Source organism: Schistocerca americana, chromosome 3, assembly GCF_021461395.2.
Source record: "Schistocerca americana isolate TAMUIC-IGC-003095 chromosome 3, iqSchAmer2.1, whole genome shotgun sequence".
In the NCBI taxonomy this organism is placed as follows: Eukaryota; Metazoa; Arthropoda; class Insecta; order Orthoptera; family Acrididae; genus Schistocerca; species Schistocerca americana.
The window spans coordinates 774,190,103-774,211,984 of NC_060121.1; the positions used below are offsets into that span (position 1 = coordinate 774,190,103).

Consider the following 21,882-nt stretch of genomic DNA (forward strand, 5'->3'; position numbering starts at 1 on the left):
CTTGATAACAACCAAGAAGGTTGAAACTGGTTGCACCCAATGAAATAAATGAATTCCATGTATACTGCCTATGGCTCCAGAATATCTATCATTAAATTAAGGCTGTTAGTAACTGCTGTCATAATATTCTTAATTTATGATAGCATTGTTTTGCACCTGTCCTGTATCTGCTGAGAGCTGTCCATGGAGGGGTCCTCTCATCAGAGATGAACCCCGAAGCACCCTCATCTGCCTCTGGCCTTCATGCTGGTCCAGTTTTGTACCTGTTTTTATGTCTCTTTGAAATTGATTTTAATTCTTAACTTTGTCAATATTCTGGATGTCTCTGTTTACTATTTTCCATGACATGGTAAAACTCCAAGGTGGCCTTAACAGTTTAAATCATTGGTCTCTATCAGTAAATTGGTAGGCCAATTGGTTCTCTGGGATCACGGGACCAAACTACAAGATCATCAATCCCCTCTATACAAAACAAGTCTATGGAGAACAGCATCATTAACAGAGCACTGCTGTTCCCCATGGACTTGTTTTGCATATGGGGAATCGATCATATCAGTCTGGTCCTTTAATCCTATAGAACCAATTGGCCTACCAATTTACCAATATAGACCACTGATTAAAACTGTCATATAATTAGATAAATATATGAATATTATCAGGAATGTCTTTGGCCTGTGCTATGAAACAAGTACATATAAGATGCCACTGGTGATGGGAATGTGCACCTGTTCTGAGTCCCAGAAATTACAACAATTCTTATGCAATAGTGACAGGCAGTTTAGTTGTCATCTGTCTGTATTAGTATAATCAATAGGAATGGGTGCATATAAACACTGGATAAGAAAAACTGAAAATTTGATTCTTTTTTTAAGAGGGAAGAATCTTTTTTTTTTTTTGGGGAGGGGGGGGGGGGGAGGGAGGGAGAGAGGGAATGGAGTGAGAAATAAATGCTACAAATAAAACTTCACTGGATACTTACAGCAGTAGATAAAAATGAATAGCCATACCATAGTTGAAAATTTTATCTTTTATTTCTGTCTGTTGAAATGTACACGTGAAACAAAAAATAAAAGCATTAACAACATGTATGTCACAAGTATCAGCTTCTTACAAAAAATATCAGTACAAAATACCACTGAGATATTTCCCATGGAATGTTTGCTTTGGTTTCTACAGCGAACAAATGAATCAATCTTTTCTCACAGCACCAGGTACCTACATGGTACAGCCATTAAATCACACTGCTAAGCAGATTTCTTCCTCAGCTTCCATGCTCCTATATGGTATCGAAACCAGATAAGGAGTAAATCCTTTCCCATTTGCAGCCAGCTCCAAACTGGAACAATCTTTGAGCCTGCAAAAATGACAAACAGGGAAATATAAATTTCAATTTAAGGAGAAATAATGAACACGAACCATTCCTCACTTGAGGAAAATGTTATGGATGGTTAAACTTTATTTTATGTTCCAGAATGAATTTTCACTCTGCAGCAGAGTGTGCATTGGCACATTAAAACTGTGTGCCAAACTAGGACTCGAACCCAGGACCTTTGCCTTTTGCGGGCAAGTGCTCAACCAAATGAGTTATCCAAACACAACTTATGACCTGGCCTCACAACTTTATTTCTACCTTGGTTGGCTGTGGCTATGCTCTGCCCCTGAAGTACCTTTCCTTCCAGGAGTGCTAGTCACACAGGAGAACTTCCATGAAGTTTGGAAGGTTGCAAATGAGGAGCTGGCAGAAATAAAGCTGTGAGGGTGGGTCGTGAGTCGTGCTTGGTTAGCTCAGATGCTAGAGCACTTCCCTGCGAAAAGCAAAGGTCCCAGGTTCGATCCTAGTCCAGCACACAGTTTTAATTTGCCAGGAAGTTTCATTTTATTACTTGCTTTCTCTTTATTTTTCCCGATTGAGAACTAATACCCATTTCTATTACAACTTTATGAAAATATAGCTGCTTTCTGAAAAAAATAAAATAGAAAATGCAAACCATATATAAAATTACGTAACTAATCAACATATTCATCACTACAAATGAATCAAAGCTTCATTAAACACACATATGCTCAGCTTATCATCAAAGGTAACAAAAATTTAATCAATGTAGCAGTTAAGATTTCATGTATGTACTGACTTATATGTAGAAAATTCAGCTATAATACAATCAATACCATTTACAGTAACATTGCTTTTAACAATTTATTGGCTATAACAGCGATATCTATTGGTCCCATTTAAATCCTATGAAAACGCTATATTTAAAAAATCGCTTAGTACGACATCACTTATTGTGACTTAGCATATAAACTAACGTATTTTTATTACATTTGTGGAGGAAGATGTTAGCTATAACATCCATTATTCATTTCTGTTTGTTACATATCTGCAGGTTACTAACAACAATATAAGACTTATTATCAAACTTTGTTTCCTGTAGAAGTCAATGCAAACACTGCTTTAAATACATCACAAAAAAATGAAAGTATGTAATATTGAAGAAAAGTCACACATAATACAGCGACTTGAAAATGAGGAAACAAACTTCAGCATCGTGAAGAAATTGGGTGTCTCACATTCAACGATTTCTGCAATCTGGAAGGACAGAGAGAAAATAGTCTCTTTCTGAACACATTTTTTTTTAAAACAAGTGGTTGAGATAGTCTGCTCACAAAGGTATTGAAGAATCTTAACTTACTTGGTTTAACCAACAAAGGTCAAATAAACTGCCAATCCATGGACCGATTCTTCAGGCAAAAGTCAAAGAATTTGCCCATCTGTTGGGAAATATGAATTTAAATTGTTCTTCATCTCGGATACAATATTTCCGAGCTTCCTATGCTATTACAGCCAGGAAAATTTGTGACGAAGCTGCAGCTGTACTTGATGGTGTAATGGACAAGTGGCTGTCTAAGAAGTGGCTTGTGAAGGTTACAAGCCTGATGCATTCAGTGCAGATGACACTGGCTTATTTTACAACATGACCCGAGATAAGATACTGAAATTTAAAGGTGAACAGGCTAAGACAAGAATCACAATTATGATTACTGCATATAAAAAATAAAGGGTAATACTTTGGAAAATGCCCCTCCAAATACAATTGACACTTGTTTTAAACATGCAGGGTTCAGAGATCTTTCTTCATCATCCCATAGTGAGGGAAAAACATTTTCAGCAACAGCTCATAATGAAGATGAGGATGACATTCCTCTGGCAGAATTAGTGCAATAATTTTGTCCATCTTTGTTAAATTATGAAATAGAGCACTTCAACCATGTAGATGCCAGTCTTACCATTTACACCTCAGGGAATGAACAAGAAATTGTAGCTGACATCCAAAGCCAACATGTGACTAACAAACATGAAAATGAACAAGAAGCACAGTTTGTTGTGCCATCACTTGACAAAGCTCTCAGTGCAGGGAAACTTTACCAAAAGTTCTTGTTTTCAAAGAAGAGTTTAATACAAATGACAATAGTGAGGTGTTAAAATGAATGCATTGTCAAATGCAAAATGTATATATACATCTTAGATGCAGAAAGCAAACAGAGAGAACTGATTACCTTAAGTAAGACAGTATACTGCAGAATATGTTACTGTATTGTATTTTAAAGTTAAAGTAATTTATATATAGAATACTGTCCTTCATTTTGGCACCGTTGATTAATTTCTGTAATAAATTAATGGGAATGGAGCTGTGTCATTCATTACTATTTTACTATACAGCACTTACAATAAGTTTTACACATTCTCAACATTTTATCTCATTGATTATCCAAGACAGTGTTTGACATTAATGAACAATTTACATTGTTGCTACTTCTTTCTTCATTTATTGTAATAACAATGCGCGTCCCCATTCTACACGTGTCCCTCAAAACATTATTCAACAATTCGACTGGGAGCAGTTCAATCATCCAGCGCACAGCCCCGATTTGCGACCTTCTGACTATCACCTTGTTCTTGAACTTGAAGCATGATTTTGAAGGAAGGCACTTTGACAGCAATGATAATGCAAAAAATGGTGTTCAGCAGTGGCTGTCTTCATTGGCAGCATCTTTCTGTGATGAGGGCATAGAAAAGTTGACAAATGTCAATGGCAATTAAGCAGAAAAATAATTTAAGATATTTCCAAAATGCCTCATACATACTCAAGAGGTTTCGCTGCATCAGTATTCTTTTGGCACATTTCACTGAACAGAATGTTACAATGAAGCATGACTTTGTTAAAATAAATGCAACCAGGAGAGAAAATCATCATCTAGCAGGAGACCCTTCAGTCTGATAGCCTGGTTTATTGTTCTGTAATCATTAGTGTCATTTTCCCCATGCACTTAAGAATCTCCTTTTGGCGTTTTTATAAAGCGACTATGTTCCACAAGTTGAGTTTCCATCTCAAGGACTGAGGACAGGAGGGAATATGTTTCTTCATTATCTCATCAAGAATTGCTGTGCATTTAGGAGACTGGGAGAAAAAGGTGGAAATTCATTCCAAGTTAAGATCTGCACTCTTATTGTATCACACAACCTTCACAACTGAATCTAAATGATATCCATTGCAGAGAACAAAGTCAGCATTTTCAAATAACCTTCAATTCTAATTTTAACTGCAGTTTTCCGGGTACTCGTAATAGGAGCTCTGTCATAACACAGCGCTACCAGTGCTTCAAGTGTTTCATTTACTTCGTTTTGTCTAGGTCACTGATAACAGATTGATAACAGCTATACTTACATCATCTACAGTGTGACCTTTTGGCCTTACAATTTAAAATTGCAACTTCACAAGTGTGAGTTCCTACAGAGAAGTAACTTGCTATAGAAACGTAATTACAACAAAAGGATTAAAACCCCACCAACAGAACATGAGTGCAATAAGCGTACCCAAGAGCCAGTAACATATATCAGTTTTGAGTGCAAAAAGCGTACCCAAGAGCCAGTAACATGAATCAGTTATGAGTGCAAAAAGCGTACCCAAGAACCAGTAACATGAATCAGTTAGAGAGCTTTCTAGAGGTTGTGTCATTTTATCACAGACTTCAGTGGGATAGCAAGACTGTTACATGAACCACTCAATAAATGAGGAAACTATGAGTGGTCAACTCAGAAGGAAGCAGTTTTCCAGGAATTAAAAGAGAAAATAGTTAGCCTCCCAATCTTACAGTATCCTAATTTTATGAAGCCGTTTATAATCACAATGGACACTACGAAACAGTCGATTTGTGCCCTATTGAGTTAAGGAGAATTAGGACAAGATTTACCAGAAGCCTTTACATCCAGGACACTGAACAATGCTGAGAGAGGATATAGTGCAATCGAGCAAGAGATCTTAGCCACAGTGTAGGCAGTGGACCACTACCGACCTTACATTTACAAAAGAAAATTCATTTTATATACCAATCAGAAACCCTTGAAATGGTTGGCGCACGTAAGTGATCCATCATCAAGATTAATGAAATTCATAATTAAACTGGCAGAATATGACTTGGAGATAATGTAGAAAAAGAGATGGCAAAACACAGTAGCAGATGGATTGTCAGGCATTATCAGAACCCCCAGCTGCAGTTGTTAGGAATGTGGAGGAGGCCAATGATGAAGAACAAGATGACCAGCAAGCAGCCATTAGTATGAGGAGAAACGAGCTATTCTCAAACAAATTCATCATTCACCAATAGGTGGACACCAAGAAGTCAGTCAAATGTATGACTGTGTTAAAAGGTATAGCTCATGAAAAGGTATGAATAAAGACGTGGAAGAGTACATTAAAAGTTGCAAGAGTTGTCAGAAGAATAAGATTATCCCCAATAAGGTTACGATATACTTAGTGCTGATCAAAATACCTAACCAGGTATTCACCTGTTGTGATGTCAACATAGTCGGACCACTCCAGATAACAGAGAAAGTGACCAAGGCACAGACTTCCAAAGTAACATCCTAAAAAGGGTTTGTTGCTTACCAAAGTTCAAGAAGATTCAGTCTTGCACATGCCATCTGCAAGTGAACAAAGCACTCGAAAGAATGTATCAATCACTAACAGAATATCTACGTCATGTGAGAATGAAGCAGGAAAACTGGGTGAATGGATGCATTTTACCTCTTCTGTATATAACGCCACACCATATTCATTAACTGGGTTCACTTCATTTGAGCTATTTTTGGGATAATATGAAACATTCCTGGGATCCTACAGCAGGATGCAGCCAAAGCACAAGCTGATTACATAACAGAACTAAAGATGCATCAGTCAGCAAATAAGGAATATTACATATTAAAAGAGAACATAGTTATCCACCAATTGTATAGTAACCTGATTTCATGAAGCACTCAAAACAGAATGGAACTCAAGGCAGGAGACAATTTACTATTACAGACGAAACTTTGAGAATAGGCAGGCAAACAAGTTAATGGACCCATGGAGAGGATCTTCTCATGTCATGAAGATTCATGGACCAAATGTAGTACTCTAATTAACAAATAAGAAGTTCATAATAGTAACACAAACAGATTAAAGGAGTTCATCTAACATTAAGAATGTGAGATTGAAAGTGAGTTAATTTGTTCTGAAGAAAGAAAGAGAAAGAACAAGGTACATTCTGTCTTAAAACTGATTAAAGGGGTACTTATATATAGGAATTCAAAAGTTTTATGTGAGAGAGACTTTGTGGTTTATCCTCGAAGATAGGCTGATCCTTGGTCACTTCACCTCTATTATCCTAACCCTGGCAGCTGTAGCAAACAGGAAGAAGGGACAGAGATGGAATATGTTCATGAGGAACACAAAATTAGAAGTTTAGATGTCCAGATATTAAGACAAACCTCTTTTATTTTACTGATGGCCCCAACGACAATGCTGCTAGGAGCCTTTTTGATAAATGGGTGAATAACAGCAACTTAAATCCAGTATAAGCTAGATACCTACCAGATGGAGGAGTTTCATGCCACCCCAGAGATATACTACAACTTGGAAGGAAAAGTAGAGATCACCAGTATCACATGGAAAATTGTGACATACATCAGTTCACGCAAGTTAGAAGAAAAAGATGACAAGAAGATACGCGTGGCACAAAGATTACTGGGACAAGTGGTTCCAGATAATAGGGCTGGATGCTATAGATGGAAACTACACAGAGAAAATGGTGGAATGGCAGAAAGACATGCTATGGTTCTTCATGAACCACAGCCCAAGCAAGGACTCACAAAGTTTGTAGGATCAGGCAGTAAACTTTTATTTGGCACTTTAAACAAGTAGGACAATGAGTACTTTGAGATCAGAATAAGCAACTGGAACAGGAACAAAAGCAACTATTGCACCAAAGCCAGGAGGAATAAATGATAGTGAAATCTGCAATAACCAATTTTAACTGCATGGGGAATTGGCACTGGTACACAGTTATCCAGTGGACCAGTACAGAGAAAATTAAGAAAAAAACTCTCTAAATTTCAGAATGAAACAGACCAGAAGTTGCAGTGGTTAACCTTAGAGACAGTTTTTAATGAGCAGATGACACAGTTGACAGTAATGTTCCAAGGATTATGAGAAGAATATGAACAGTTATTGGCAGACATCATGAATCCACAGAAGGGAATATTAGCACCATATATCATTAACACCGTACAGATGATAGAATACCTCCAGTTAATTAGGTATGGCTCTGGTAACAATAAGTTTCCACTAGACCTTAAAGAACAGTATGGATATAGGTTCCTCCTAACAATAGAAACCAATGTGTTCCTAATTGACACACATGTATTTAGCACATGTATTGAAAGTACCCCTAGGAGAGAACCAAGTTTTCAATTTATGCATGGTATTGCTACTACCCATAAGGAGAGAGGAGGATTGGTATGTATATTTGGATTCAGAAACAGACTTTCTACTAATGGACAACGCCAAGCAACAAAATGCTACTTTATTACAGGATCAACTAGACTGTAAAGACGTAGCACAATCCCAAAAGATATTCAAGCACACATTTGCAATTAAAACAACACAATAGCACAACCCCTGTGAGATAGACCTGTTGAAGCAGCTGCAAGAGTTTCCAAATAACTGCATCAACAAAACTGTGTTGATAACCATAGCATTTGGACCCCACTGGACAGTATGTAGCCCCCAAAGATGAAACATAAACACTGTTATATGATAGTCGTGAACCAACAGACATATGATCATAAAGAAACAGGTACACTGAAATTCTTCGGAAAGTGTACAGTATACGGCAAGTAGACTATACTGTATACTCAGCAGACAATATAGATGAGTCATCCGGGGCTTACTACCCAGTGTTAGCATATACATGAAGGAGGTCCAGTCCAAAGCTAAAATACAAGCCGATAGTAATGACGTCAGAGAACTTTGCCTACATCTAAGAGAATAAGTCATTTGCAGGACCTAAAATGGATAGAGCAACATCTGCGTGAATTAGAAAATAAGTTAGGATTACACACAATAGCAGAGACTGAGAAGAGATCCCACTGGAAAATATGCATTCCCATCTATGCTTTAGTCACCACCACTACCATCCTGTAACCATAGCAGTGATGCTAGGGCATCTCAGGTGCAGCATACAGTGCAGGAAGAGGAATGAAGAGAAGTGGTAGACCATGTGCATGTGAATTGTGATTCAGCTTATGTGAAAATCTCACAAGTGCACCTCCCCACGTTGAAATTATTCCTAACCACAGTGCTTTGCCACTGGATACACAGGATCACAGATGAAGGATAAAAAAAGATGTGATTACTTATTGTACATATTTGTGTCACAGGGATGTATTAATTCTATCAAGGTTTATAGGTTAAAAGAAAAGAGAAACTCAGGTATTTATGTACATATATTACACAACAATGTAACTTACATAAGAAAGAAGCATAAAATTAGTATCTAAGATCTGAGGACAAATCACCTCCTGGTAGGGGAGATGTTATGAGCAAATCATACAAGGTTGCCAGAAAAAGAAAGAAAAATCATCAAAGTCATGTAGAGATGCACAGTGCAAGCTGCTTTTGTCAGTCTGTTAAGAGGTCATATGCATTGAGATACAGTTTATCTCACACTCACTGATTGCAAACTGGAGCTAAAAAGCAACACAGAACATACCACATGTAAGCAGAGAGCCCCAAATGCCATATATAGAGAACCTCAAACACCAAGTAAGGCAGGTTCCAGCAAGTTTCTGAGTTCCAGACAGAGGAGAGTTCCAGCTTTGGATGACTGATAGCCTACTGGTGTGTTTGAGCATTATGCTTCGTTAAATTTGTACACTAAGAAGGATTTGCAAAGCTAGCTTCTGCGTACATCTGGACTAGGATTATTGGTTTCCATCATACATTTGTCTTCATGTTCCTACGTTTATACGTCACTTTCACTGTGACGAGTACTCGAACCTAAGGGTTCGATTAGAGCAATAGCATCTGGCACTTCCGTGGTTTGTGGTCTGTAGTAACATATGCTACTTTGTACCTGAATCTTAAAATTGTTACAAGCCAGGACAGCCATTTGTTCTGGTATTTGATTATCACCACCATATCCGCATCCTTAGCCGAACATCCTAGTCATTCTGCACTGCCTCCAATCACAAAGTCCTAAAAATTCTCAGCTTGAGGCTGTTGCTGTTCCACTCCTGTACACAACAGCTCATGTACCAAGAAACTGATGATCTAAAACCCCACATCTCCTCTGAGCTGAGTGTGAGCTTCTGAGTAGGTATGTTGCAGTCCACGTCCGGTTACTACAATAACAGGACATATTATGCATGCTGTTTCTTCTAATGATTTGTGAAATTCTTGTTAGGCGATGACACATGTGTCTGCATATTCGAATGCACTTTAGTGAGACATTTGTAAATTTACTCGTACAGCGGATAAAACTGCCAATGCACCACACAGAAAAACTATTTCCAACACCATCAAAACATTTATACTAATCGCTGGTTAATCAAAAGATAATAGAGATATAGTCTACTACACGAATCTAACAAACATTTCAAGATGTAGCCTTGAAATGCTAGATACTACATGTGATCTCTCAGGTTTTTTCAACATGATTGATTAATGGTGTGCTTCCAGATATATTGCTGAGTTACTGTTTTCATTTTATGCACAATACTTCAGTGACTGGCCCAGCTATCTTCTTCAGGTGATACAAGTTTTGCTGTTATGTGTATTCACTGTCGGGAGTCCAGACATAAGAGTCCAGACAGCAAATACACATAACAGTGAAACTCATAGCACCTCTAGAAGACAGCTGGGACAGACGTCAAAATATTGTGCATAAAATGAAAACAATAAGTTGGCAGCAGATCTGGAAGCTCAACATTATTTACTATTTGGTCAATAAACATCATTCAATATCCACAGTTTCAAAAGCGTTGCTGTGTGGGAAGTATGCAAAATTCATCTTGATAACTTAAATTCTGTAACACATTATTAAGAAACATACTTTAATATACAGGGTGTTTGGAAATTATAGAATGAAGGCTTTCACGACCAGATGACATAGCTGTTGGTAAACCTTTCGGGATGTGAGGTCGTGTTCCAAGAAACAGTTCTGTTCCTGACATTTCATCCACGACTGCGCTGGACATCTGTAGAGGCGCTACTCCGCTGAGTCAGTTGGCAAGACTCAGCAGAGGAGTACCTCTACGGATGTCCAGTGCAGTCCTAGACGAAATGTCAGGAACAGAACCGTTTCTTGGACCACAACCTCACATCCCGAAAGGTTTACCAGCAACTATGTTTGTAAATTGCCCCTACAAACTTCTACAACTTGTAAATGGGAGCAAGTACATAATGTTTTGTATAGGAATTCATGTGCGGAAAGGTACCGTTTCCGTGCTACAACCATTTGAAAACATGTTGGTAATGAGTAATTTATTAGGTGTGACCCAGTACATCATTTGTTTTAAGGTTCTACTAATTAATAACAAAAGAAACTGCTTGTGTACTCACTGACGGGTTCTCTTCAACGTGATGCAGTGCAGTTTCTTGCACTCTGGGAATTCGGCATCTCTTTGGAGGACAACAGTCATTCCTGCTGACGGCGACAGTACCCCTTTCTCAAAGCCATTACATAATTGTGGTAAAAGGTGTATGCAATGGAGTCATAAATTGTGGATAACAATCTCGATAAAGGCAACGAGGAGCTCTTACTGTGAACTTTGCTATAAAGAAGGACCGTGCTGGTATATTCTGAAAACCTGATCCAATCTTGTTGCTCTATAAGTAAGACATGTGGATGAGGCTCAAATCGGGTCAGAGAGGCAGGATAGAAGGCAAATGACATCAATATGATGTAAGAACCCCTCCCTGACTACCCTGTTGCATACAGCAAACGTTTTCAAACGGCTGTAGCAAGGAAACAATATGTTTCCAGACACAGGTTTCAATTCAAAATACAGTGGGACTTCAATTTTACGTTCCCCAATTTTACATTTTTTGTGATTCTACACCATAAATTCATAGCCCCTGTGAAAAACCTGTAAGATCAATGCTAAAAATTACCCAATTTTACATTTCTTCCTTGTAAGGTTCGATTCTACATTCTCTTTCGATGTCTCACTTGACTTTGTCCCATTTTCTTCCTATTGACATTTCATGTGACTGAATGAGTTATAAGTGGCATAAAAGATTGCACCATGGGTGATGGGGGAATTAAGGGAATATTTCAGTCTGCTGCAAAGAGGGGTAATGTGCAAGGGGATATGCTGACATAATCCACGATTGGTGTTGCCACCACAGCTTGCAACGTTTAGCTTCACCATGCAATTATGATACAAATACTGCCAGATTGTGGCAGCATTGGAAAAACAGGACAGTCTAAATAAAGTGTGCCAGACCAAGGCAATACGTACCAATGGGGCCCAGCCACCACCTTTTCTTGTGGCACTTATTACTCAGTCTTGTCTTTTTGCAAATATTTCCAATACACTGTACTCAGCAACAATATCGATCTTCTAAATTCAAACACTGAGTTTCGAAGAATATGCTTGGTCATAAACAAGGAAACGTCGGCCATTTCCAGCTAGTGAAATCTTACTGGTTGGCGACTTGTTATGCCACCCAACAGCCAGTGCAGCCACTGCATCACACTAACATAAGTAAAATGAGCTCACCTGCTGGGTGTGGAGAAGAGGAGAGGCTCCTCAATGACGGGAGTGCAGGTAGGGATGAAAGCATTTTATAAAGTGCTGAAAGTATACTTTTCATGCAAATCATGTGCTATGGCAGAAATGTCTCACAGAAAAACAACAAGGGTTTTGCAATAGCTCATTTTAAAGACTTTCATGCGCAAATCTGACACAATACAGTTGCAACATCTACATACACTACTCATGTATATACTCTGCACCACACACTGCAGACTGTTAAGTTCGGCAGTAGTGATACAAGGCATCAGACGAAACTGTAGCACTTGAGCTCTCTTTTAAATTTACATTTTACACATCATACAGAAGTTCATAGAGCCGACTTCTAATAAGCTTGTATCAATTGGAGAAGTACATCCATTTTCTCACGTGTCTATTTCTCTCAGCAAGAGAAGAAAAAAACGCACCCCACATGTTAGATTCTGATGCCTTTCAGCACACTTCACAATTTTCGTTTTAATTCACCATGTTCAACAATTTTTGTAATTTTTTGGGTGAGCACAAAGGAAAGTTCTCTCAAAGACACATGTTTTGATGAATAATTTGTGGTTCTAAAATGTCAGAAAATAGCTTGATTACCTTGTATTTAGATACTAAGCTTTTACTTACTGTTATATATTGTGATTTTTTAAGAACCGAAGAAATTTATTGTCACAAATTATTGTATGAACATTGTACAGGAGAGGATTATGATTTTTAATCATATATGCCAATTACACACACTTTAGTTCATATTTTGGGGGTTTTATCATTTTCTTTGATTCTGAATTTTCCTCAGTTTTGCATTTTTTACGTCTGGAACAAACAAAAACATGAAATAGGGGTTTCACTGAATTATCTATTCGGTCCCCTCTACAAGTCCTAGAAGTTTGTAATGGGAATTTCAGAACACCTTATACATATTAGGACAGCATCAGCTAGAGCCCTTAACTATGAGTCGCACCTGCACACAGCAAACAGATAAAATATTTCATAAAATATTTCAAAATTAATTGTTGCTTTTTGATCAATTCAAAGTCCTTTCAAGTAAAGGAAAGAAGGAGAGAAAGAAGAAATGTTTAAGCTAGTGATAAATCAAAGAATTCTAGGATGTACACAAAATAAACAAACAAGTGTCAAATGACAAACTGGGTTCAGTTGGTTCTCACTTATTCATCGTCTTTTGCATTATTGCAATCTCTTTTACACACAGCCTTGTTCTACTGATTTTACAACATAAGTATAATCTGTTATTTACAATACTCTCATGTGTTTCCTTCCTTCTATCTTACTTTTTCTTTTGGTTTTGAGACAGTTGTATGAAGTCTGAAATGCTTGAAAAATTATAACACAGTCTTACGATTGTATTACTAATGCTCTCCATCTCCAACTGAAGACAAACATGATCTCTGTTTATCTATCACTATTCATATTTAATACTTTTACACTTCTTGTTAAAATACATGTAAATGATTAAATGATATGTCTACCTTCAATCTCAGTCCAGTCAACTGCTACTTCTGCAACAGGAATTTTCAGCTTCTGGGCAATGTACAATAGCTCCACATCAAATGCCCTGGAAGAAATGTACATATTATCCAAAAGAAGCACTGAGTACTATTTAATATGCATTTAAAGCATATAAAGTTCTTCTTAAATATGAAATCATCTGACTGTTTTGCTACCAGAGCCCACTTTCTCCTGCATATGACTAACATACTAAATTTGGTGGAAGAAAATTTGTCAAGTACTGATAGAGAAACAGGTAACTACTATCTTCCATTTCAGTCATCATTACTCAGTAACTCAAAACACACTTAACGTTCTCTGTGGGCAAACATTTTTCCATTCTGATTTAACATGACCATAGTCTTTCTGGACAATGCTGAGTAAAGGAACCTATATATAAAGCAACTGCAACTTTCTTTTCTTCCCAAATTTTTTGTCAAACTTAAGAAGTTGCATGGTCATTAATGATTCACAGCAGATGAGACATGATGCTGTAACAGAGAGAGAGAGAGAGAGAGAGAGAGAGAGAGAGAGAGAGAGAGAGAGAGGTGTGTGTGTGTACATGCCTTATAACACCTTGAATGTTTAGAGATGATCAAATTCATTTTCATCTTCAAAAACAAAACAATTAGACTGCAAACATTAATCTTGCAACTACCAAAGACCACACTCATGGTTTTACAGTTGCTCCTGCTAATGATAGACTATTTTATCAATAGAGGATAATTCTACCATAATCTTAATGACTTATTAATCTTGTCAACTTTTTTCCATATACACCAGTTTTAAAATTTCAGAAGACTTGTCATCAAATGGTAGCACAAAATTTGTAACAATCCACACACAAGAATTCATTTAGCTCTTAAAAAGTATTTCGGGTGAGTCGTGTAACATTACCACTGGAAACACCTCCCAAACCACAACAGACACTGAATTACCAATTCCACAGACCGAAAGTGAGGAGAGGGGCTGGTGCAATTGGTTAATACAAACCATTGAGAAACACACAGAAGTATGATTTTCAAAACATACTTTTTTTTATGGAAAACTGTTGTTATTTTTAGCACAACTGAAAATAGAAGCTAATACTTAATCAATGCGGTTTGTTACATTGTAAAATGTTAAATACATCCAGAGTAATTTGTAATGCAAAGCTGACGCTTGAGTAACTTCTCAGCAGTTCAATTGTGTGTATCAGAGAGAACCGAATTAATTACGAGTACAAAAAGAACAGTGGTGTAACATAAGTACAGAAGAGACATGAACAGCATGTTACGTCCAAATGTTAACATTTTATTAGTTTTTTCCTCTGAAGAATACTGTACAGCACTGATTTGTTACAAGAAAATGTACATTAACATGAGAATGTAGTTAAACTCACAAATATGTTTTTTGTTTTCAATTACAGAATGTAAAAGAGTGTGTCCTGATATTTCAGGCCAATAACTGTTCAAACACCCCCCCCCCCCCCCCTCCTCCCCCCGCCCCTGCCCCCTCCATGTACCATGGACCTCGTCGTTGGTGGGGAGGCTTGAGTGCCTCAGAAATGCAGAAAGCTGTACCGCAGGTGTGACCACAACGGAGGGGTATCTGCTGAGAGGACAGACAAGCATGTGGGATCGGGGCATGGAGAGTCAGATCCATTAATCGAGCAGATAGGTTAGAAAATTTAAAATGGGAAATGATAGGTTAAAGTTAGATATAGTGGGAATTAGTGAAGTTCAGTGGCAGGAGGAACAAGACTTCCGGTCAGGTGAATACAGGGTTATAAATACAAAATCGAATAGGGGTAATGCAGGAGTAGGTTTAATAATGAATAAAAAAAATAGTGTCACGTAGAAGACAGTGTAATTAGATGAATGACGAACACTAACTTCACTTAACGAAGCTTTATTCAGCACTTGCACATACAAGTGAACTGTCTCTGGCCAGAACACATACAGTATATACACTGCTACAGAACATTCCAGTACAATGATTCTTTACATTTGTGTATACTTCCAGAATGTAGTCGAACCAAATATAGAAATTAAAATTGTACAGTCCAGGTGTATTTTGAACTCATGACCCTGCATGCAACAGTTTAGTATCATAACCACTACACCACAGTGCTACTCAGCTTTTTCTGTGACATTGCTCCCTCCGTCTCGGTGTTACGTCCTCCTAATCCGGGAACGAGTCATCAGTCCTGCATACTCCGACTCTCGATGACTGATTCTCACCCTGGCAGTGATCTTCTTTTGCCGCTATGCTCTTTGTCACCTTTCCGCTTGTTGTCTGTCGCTGGAGCTTTGTATTTACCCTGGGTTGCAAGATCCTTATAGGGCTTCATTCAAAGGATGTGGACCGTATCTCTGATCTTTAGTTGTCTCGTATCAGGGTCAAAATCTTCAACTTCATAAGTAACACCGGACAACTGTCTTACAACCTTATAAGATCCAAAGTAGCGCCTTACGAGTTTCTCAGAGAGACCAACCTTCCGAACAGGAGTGAAGATCCAGACAAGGTCACCAGGCTGGTAGAGAACAGGCGGAAGCTCACATCATACCTTCAGCGATCGTTTTCTTGAGCCTGCAGCGTGCGGAGTCGAGCTAACTGCCGAGCTTCCTCAGTTCTGGTTAACACCTGGCCGATGCAGTCATCGTCCGCGTCATCAGGATGTAACAGAAACACAGCGTCCATCGTCGTAGTCGCCTCACACCCACGCAACAGGAAAAATGGTGTAAATCCTGTGGTGTATTGTTTGGTGGTGTTTTAGGCAAACATTACAAAAGGTAGTACCTCATCCCAGTTGCTCTGTTCAACATAGAGGATGTCGGCCAAGGTCTTAGTAAGGCGTTCAGTAAGCCCGTTAGTTTGCGGATGGTAGGCAATCGTCATGTGATGAGTAATGTTGCACCGACGGTTTATCTCTGTCACAAGATTCGATTAAAAAACTTTCCCTCAATCCGTAATTAATGACCTTGGGGCACCGTGTTTTAATACAATGTCTTCCACTCCCAATTTGGCTACCTTGAATGCTTTGGCTGTTTTTGCAGCACATGGCCCAGATCACAGCAAGACATTCTCTTTCTGTAGTTGAGTAGTTTCTCTCGCTTTTGTACGTGTCCTAGAAGCATAGGCTATAACCTTCTCTTTTCCATCCAAAATTAGCACCAGAACAGCACCGATCCCATACCCGCTGGCATCTGTGTGTAGTTCTGTAGGTGCTCTCTCATCATCATACAGACCAAGTACAGGATCAGTCGTCAGAGCTTTTCGCAGCACATCGAAAGAATCTTGTTGAGCACCACCCCCAATAAATTTAGCATCAGCTTTTAACAACTCTTGGAGTGGCCTGGCTTTGATACAAAATTCTATGATGAAATGATGGTAGTAAGAACATAATCCGAGGAAGCTTCTCACATCTCTAATACTTTTAGGAATAGAAATTCCGTTACAGATCTCACTTTTTCTGGGTCTGGCTACACACCTTCATTTGACACAAGGTGTCCAAGTACTTTGATTTCTTTTGCTCCAAAGAGACACTTTCTTGGATTAAATTTCAGTCCACCTTGTTGGAGACACTTAAGAACGGCCTTCAGTCTTTTTATATGTTCGTCAAATGTCTCTGAGAACACTATAATGTCATCCAAATAACAAAGACACATTGTCCACTTCAGGTGCCTCAGAAGATTATCCATCATCCATTCAAAAGTTGCTGGTGCATTACACAAACCAAATGGCATCATCTTAAACTCATACAGGCCCTCAGGGGTGATGACTGCAGTTTTCTAACGATCAGCCTCATCTACTTCGATTTGCCAATATCCCGAGTACATGTCCACGGTTGAGAAAAACTTAGCCCCCTTCAGACAAGCTAGTGTATCATCAGTTCTTGGAAGAAGGTAAACGTCCTTTTTAGTTACCTTATTAAGCTTCCTGTAATCAACATAAAAGCGCCAACTGCCATCCTTCTTCCTGACGAGGACCACTGGTGACGACCATGGGCCCTGTGAAGGCTGAAAGATGTCATTCTTCATCATTTTCTCTATCTCATCACGAATTATTCAACATTCAGTTGCTGACACACAGTATGCTCTCTGGCTTATTGGTTGATGGTCTCCATTGCTAATCTGGTGCTTCATCGTCAATTTGTCTAATTTGCTCTTCACCTGTGGATTGAAGCATTCAGAGAACTCTTGAAGAATGGCAAGTAGCTTCTTCTGTTGTTCCTCAGTGAGATCTGGGGATAGTCAAGCTAGAAGATCTTGTCTCGTAGTGGTAGCGCTAATTTCGCCCACAGACTTGGCATGGGAGGTTTCTATGATGCTCAACTTTTCTTCAATTAACGGCTCAGCATTTGCTACACACATACGTGTTGGAAGGATTTGCATTTCTCGGTGACAGTTAACTATACACAATTCACTGAATCCGTTCTTAAATGAGACGACAGAGGCTGGGATGACCAAGTTATTCTTCAAGGGTATGCTTCTCTTACATTCCACTACAAGATCCATGGGTTGATGCATGGCACGACACGTGACAGTTACCTTTTTAGCACTGACTGCAGGAATGATCACTTCATCCAGTATACATAGTCTCCACACACTCGGATGCGCATCTTCCTGTCCACAGTATCTCATCTCATCTAGCATAATCTTTGAGCAACCACAATTATAATTGCCTGAGAAGCTTTCAAAAAGTCCCATCCGAGAATGACATCATGACTACACTCTTGTAACACAATGAATTCTAAGGGCTACGTATGGCCACTTATCCCCATACGAATGGTACATCTTCCTGCAGGTTTTACATTTTTCGCATTAGCCACCTTTAGCAGAGATGTTTTGCTGTCGACGAATATGGTTCTCTGCAACTGGCGATGGTACTTCTCCGAAATGACTGAATATGATGCTCCAGATTCCATGAGGATATCGAGGTAGTTTCCTATCATTTTTGTAGTGATCAATGGCGGAGGATTTTTCTCTTCGGTGGCCTCACCTCCAAGGAAGGTCGCACCCTGTAGTTTTCTAGGTTGCAGCAGCAAGGCGATCGGCTGGAGCTTCTAAACGGCAATGGAGACCTGGATCGGCTTGTTGGGAAGCATTCCCTGCAGCAGCTAGATTGCGGAAATGGTGACCTACGTCATCCTGCACCCACATCTTCTTGTTCATTTTCATCGTACCGGAGTTGGTGTCGGCTAAAATCAGTCTGCTGTCTTCTGGCGCAGGCGTCATCAAATATCTGCCACCTTTCTCAACAGTAGCGCACCACATGTCCCAGTCGTCCGCAGTGGAAACATATTTGTTGGTTATCCTGGGTCCTCCAGACGTCAGTCTTCCTTGGTGCCCACAAAGGTCCCTCATGCGGCACTGTAGGAACTTAACTCCTCCTGGGTCTTGACTTTTTCACCGTTTTAAAGGGAAATAAAGGATGAGAGATTGGGTTCAATGTCTGTTCCATTTCCTCCCTTATGACCTCTTGAAGTGTCTCGGTTTGTTGCTTGCCGTGCAATCCAAGTGCCTTCTGAACTTCCTCTCTCACTATCTGACGAAGAACACTTGTGAAATCAGTTGCTTCCTCCATCACAGAGATCGATACGACATTCGGAAGCCGTTCAAACTTCTTGCTTGTTATTCTTTTTTTGATGCATTGTCTTGATATACTGGCACCATTTTATGAAGTCGTCTGTTGTTGAAACCTCCTTCAGGCGTAGGGCTTGATACATGTCCTCAGCAACACCCTTCATGAAATGTCCAACCTTATCTTCCTCCTTCACTCTAGGATCCACTATTTTACACAGCTCCAAGACATCTTGAATGTACGATGCTGTAGTTTCTCCTGGACACTGTGCCCTGCACTTTAATTTATCTTCAGCCTTGCACTTCTGTTGCTGTGTGTTGTCAAAATACTTAAGCAGTTCCGCCTGGAATACTTCCCAGCATGTGAACTTCTCCTCATTGTTCTCATACCATTGCTTAGCAGTGCCCTCCAAGTAGAAAAATATGTTAGCCAAACACACGGTGTCATCCCATTTGTTAAATTTGGCCATATGCTCATATACCTTCAGCCATTTGTTTGGATCTTGGCCATTGTCACCAAAGAACACGGAAGGATGTCTCATGTGGTGGCACACAGTTGCTGTCATCGTAACGTCCACTTCTTCTTCTGTCTCCAATAGATTGCGATCTGTTGAATATGGCTCAAACTCGGGTTTCTCACCACATAAACAGCGGCTCTGTCTTGGCCTGGTGGGAGTCACTGTGTCGTAGATAATGTGCGCTATCACAAGTTCCAATACTCGGCACCTCCACCAGAATAATGTCATGTAGAAGATGGTGTAATTAGATGAATGACAAACACTAACTTCACTTAACGAAGGTTTATTCAGCATTTGCACATACAAGAGCATGAACCGAACTGCCTCCGAACAGAACATATACAGTATGTATGCAGCTACAGAACATTCCAGTACAATGATTCTTTACATTTGTGAATACTTATAGAATGAGGTCAAACCAAATATAGAAATTAAAATTATACAGTCCAGGTGAGTTTTGAACTCATGACCCTCCCTGCAACAGTTTAGTATTATAACCACTATACTATGGTGCTACTCAGCTTTTTCTGTGGCATTAGGAACGTGGGTAAGCTACTACAAATAGCATCGTGAACACATTATTGTAGCCAAGATAGACATGAAGCCCACGCCTACCACAATAGTACAAGTTTATATGCCATCTGGTGCTGCAGATTACAAAGAGATTGAAGAAATGTACGATGAGATAAAAGAAATTATTTAGATACTGAAGGGAGATGAAAATTAATAGTCATGGGGGGCTGGAATTTGATAGTAGGAAAAGGAAGAGAAGGAAAAGTAGCGGGTGGATATGAAATGGGGGTAAGGAATGAAAGAGGAAGCTGTCAGGTAGAATTTTGCACAGAGCGTAACTTAATCATAGTTAACACTTGGTTTAAGAATCATGAAAGAAGGTTATATACATAGATGAAGCCTGGAAACACTGGAAGATTTCAGAAAGATTATATAATGGTAAGACAGAGATTTAGGAACCAGGTTTTAAATTGTAAGACATTTCCAGGGGCAGATGTGGACTCTGACCACAATCTGTTGGTTATGAGCTGTAGATTAAAACTGAAGAAACTGCAAAATGGTGGGAATTTAAGGAGATGGAACCTGGATAAACTGAAAGAACTAGAGGTTGTAGAGAGTTTCAGAACGAGCATTAGGGAACAACTGACAAATACAGGGGGAAAATATAGTAGAAGAAGAATGTGTAGCTTTGAGAGATGAGATAGTTAAGGCAGCAGAGGATGAAGTAGGTTAAAGGACGAGATCTAGTAGAAATCCTTGGATAACACAAGAGATATTGAATTTAATCGATGAAAGGAGAAAACATAAAATGCAGTAAATGAAACAGGCAAAAAGGAGTACAAATGTCTCAAAAATGAGAGTGACAGGAAATGCAAAGGGGCTAAGCAGGGGGGATGGCTGGAGGACAAATGTAAATATGTGGAGGCATATATCACTAGGGGTAAGATAGATACTGCCAACAGGAAAATCAAAGAGACCTTTGGAGAAAAGAGAACCAGTTGTATGAATATCAATAGTTCAGATGTAAAACCAGTTCCAAGCAAAGAAGGGAAAGCAGAAAGGTGGAAGGAGTATCTAGACAGTGTATACAAGGGCAATGGCGATATTATGGAAATGGAAGAGGACATGGCTGAAGATGAAATGGGAGATATGATACTGCATGAAGAATTTGACAGAGCACTGAAAGACCTAAGCCAAAACAAGGCCCCGGGAGTAGAAAACATTCCATTAGAGCTACTGGTAGCTTTGGGAGAACCAGCCATGACAAAACTCTTCCATCTGGTGTGCAAGATGTATGAGACAGACAAAATATCCTCAGACTTCAAGAATAATTTAATTATTCCAATCCCAAAGAAAGCAGATGTTGCCAAGTGTGAAAATTACCGAACTGTCAGTTTAATAAGTCACAGTTGCAAAATACTAAAACGAATTCTTTACAGACGAATGGAAAAACTGATAGAAGCCGATCTCAGGGAAGATCAGTTTGGATTCCATAGAAATGTTGGAACACGTGAGACAATACTGACCCTACGACTTATCTCAAGTGATAGATTAAGGAAGGGCAAACCTACGTTTCTAGCATTTGTAGATTTAGAGAAAGCTTTTGACACTGTTGAATGGAACACTCTCTTTCAAATTCTGAAGGTGGCAGGTGTAAAATACA

General features: G+C 39.1%; 1 protein-coding gene across 1 annotated transcript in view; it reads right to left on the reverse strand.

The window, feature by feature from the left end:
* Nucleotides 1-1,009: 1,009 nt before the first annotated feature.
* The window catches only part of LOC124607311 (dolichyl-phosphate beta-glucosyltransferase), a 114,060-nt gene continuing 93,187 nt past the window's right edge, over nucleotides 1,010-21,882 (reverse strand). The window contains exons 6-7 of the mRNA XM_047139608.1: nucleotides 13,606-13,691; nucleotides 1,010-1,354 (exon numbers count right to left, since the gene is read on the reverse strand). Coding sequence (XP_046995564.1) covers nucleotides 1,245-1,354; nucleotides 13,606-13,691 — 196 coding nt within the window. The 3' untranslated portion in view covers nucleotides 1,010-1,244. The remainder of the gene's footprint in view (nucleotides 1,355-13,605; nucleotides 13,692-21,882) is intronic.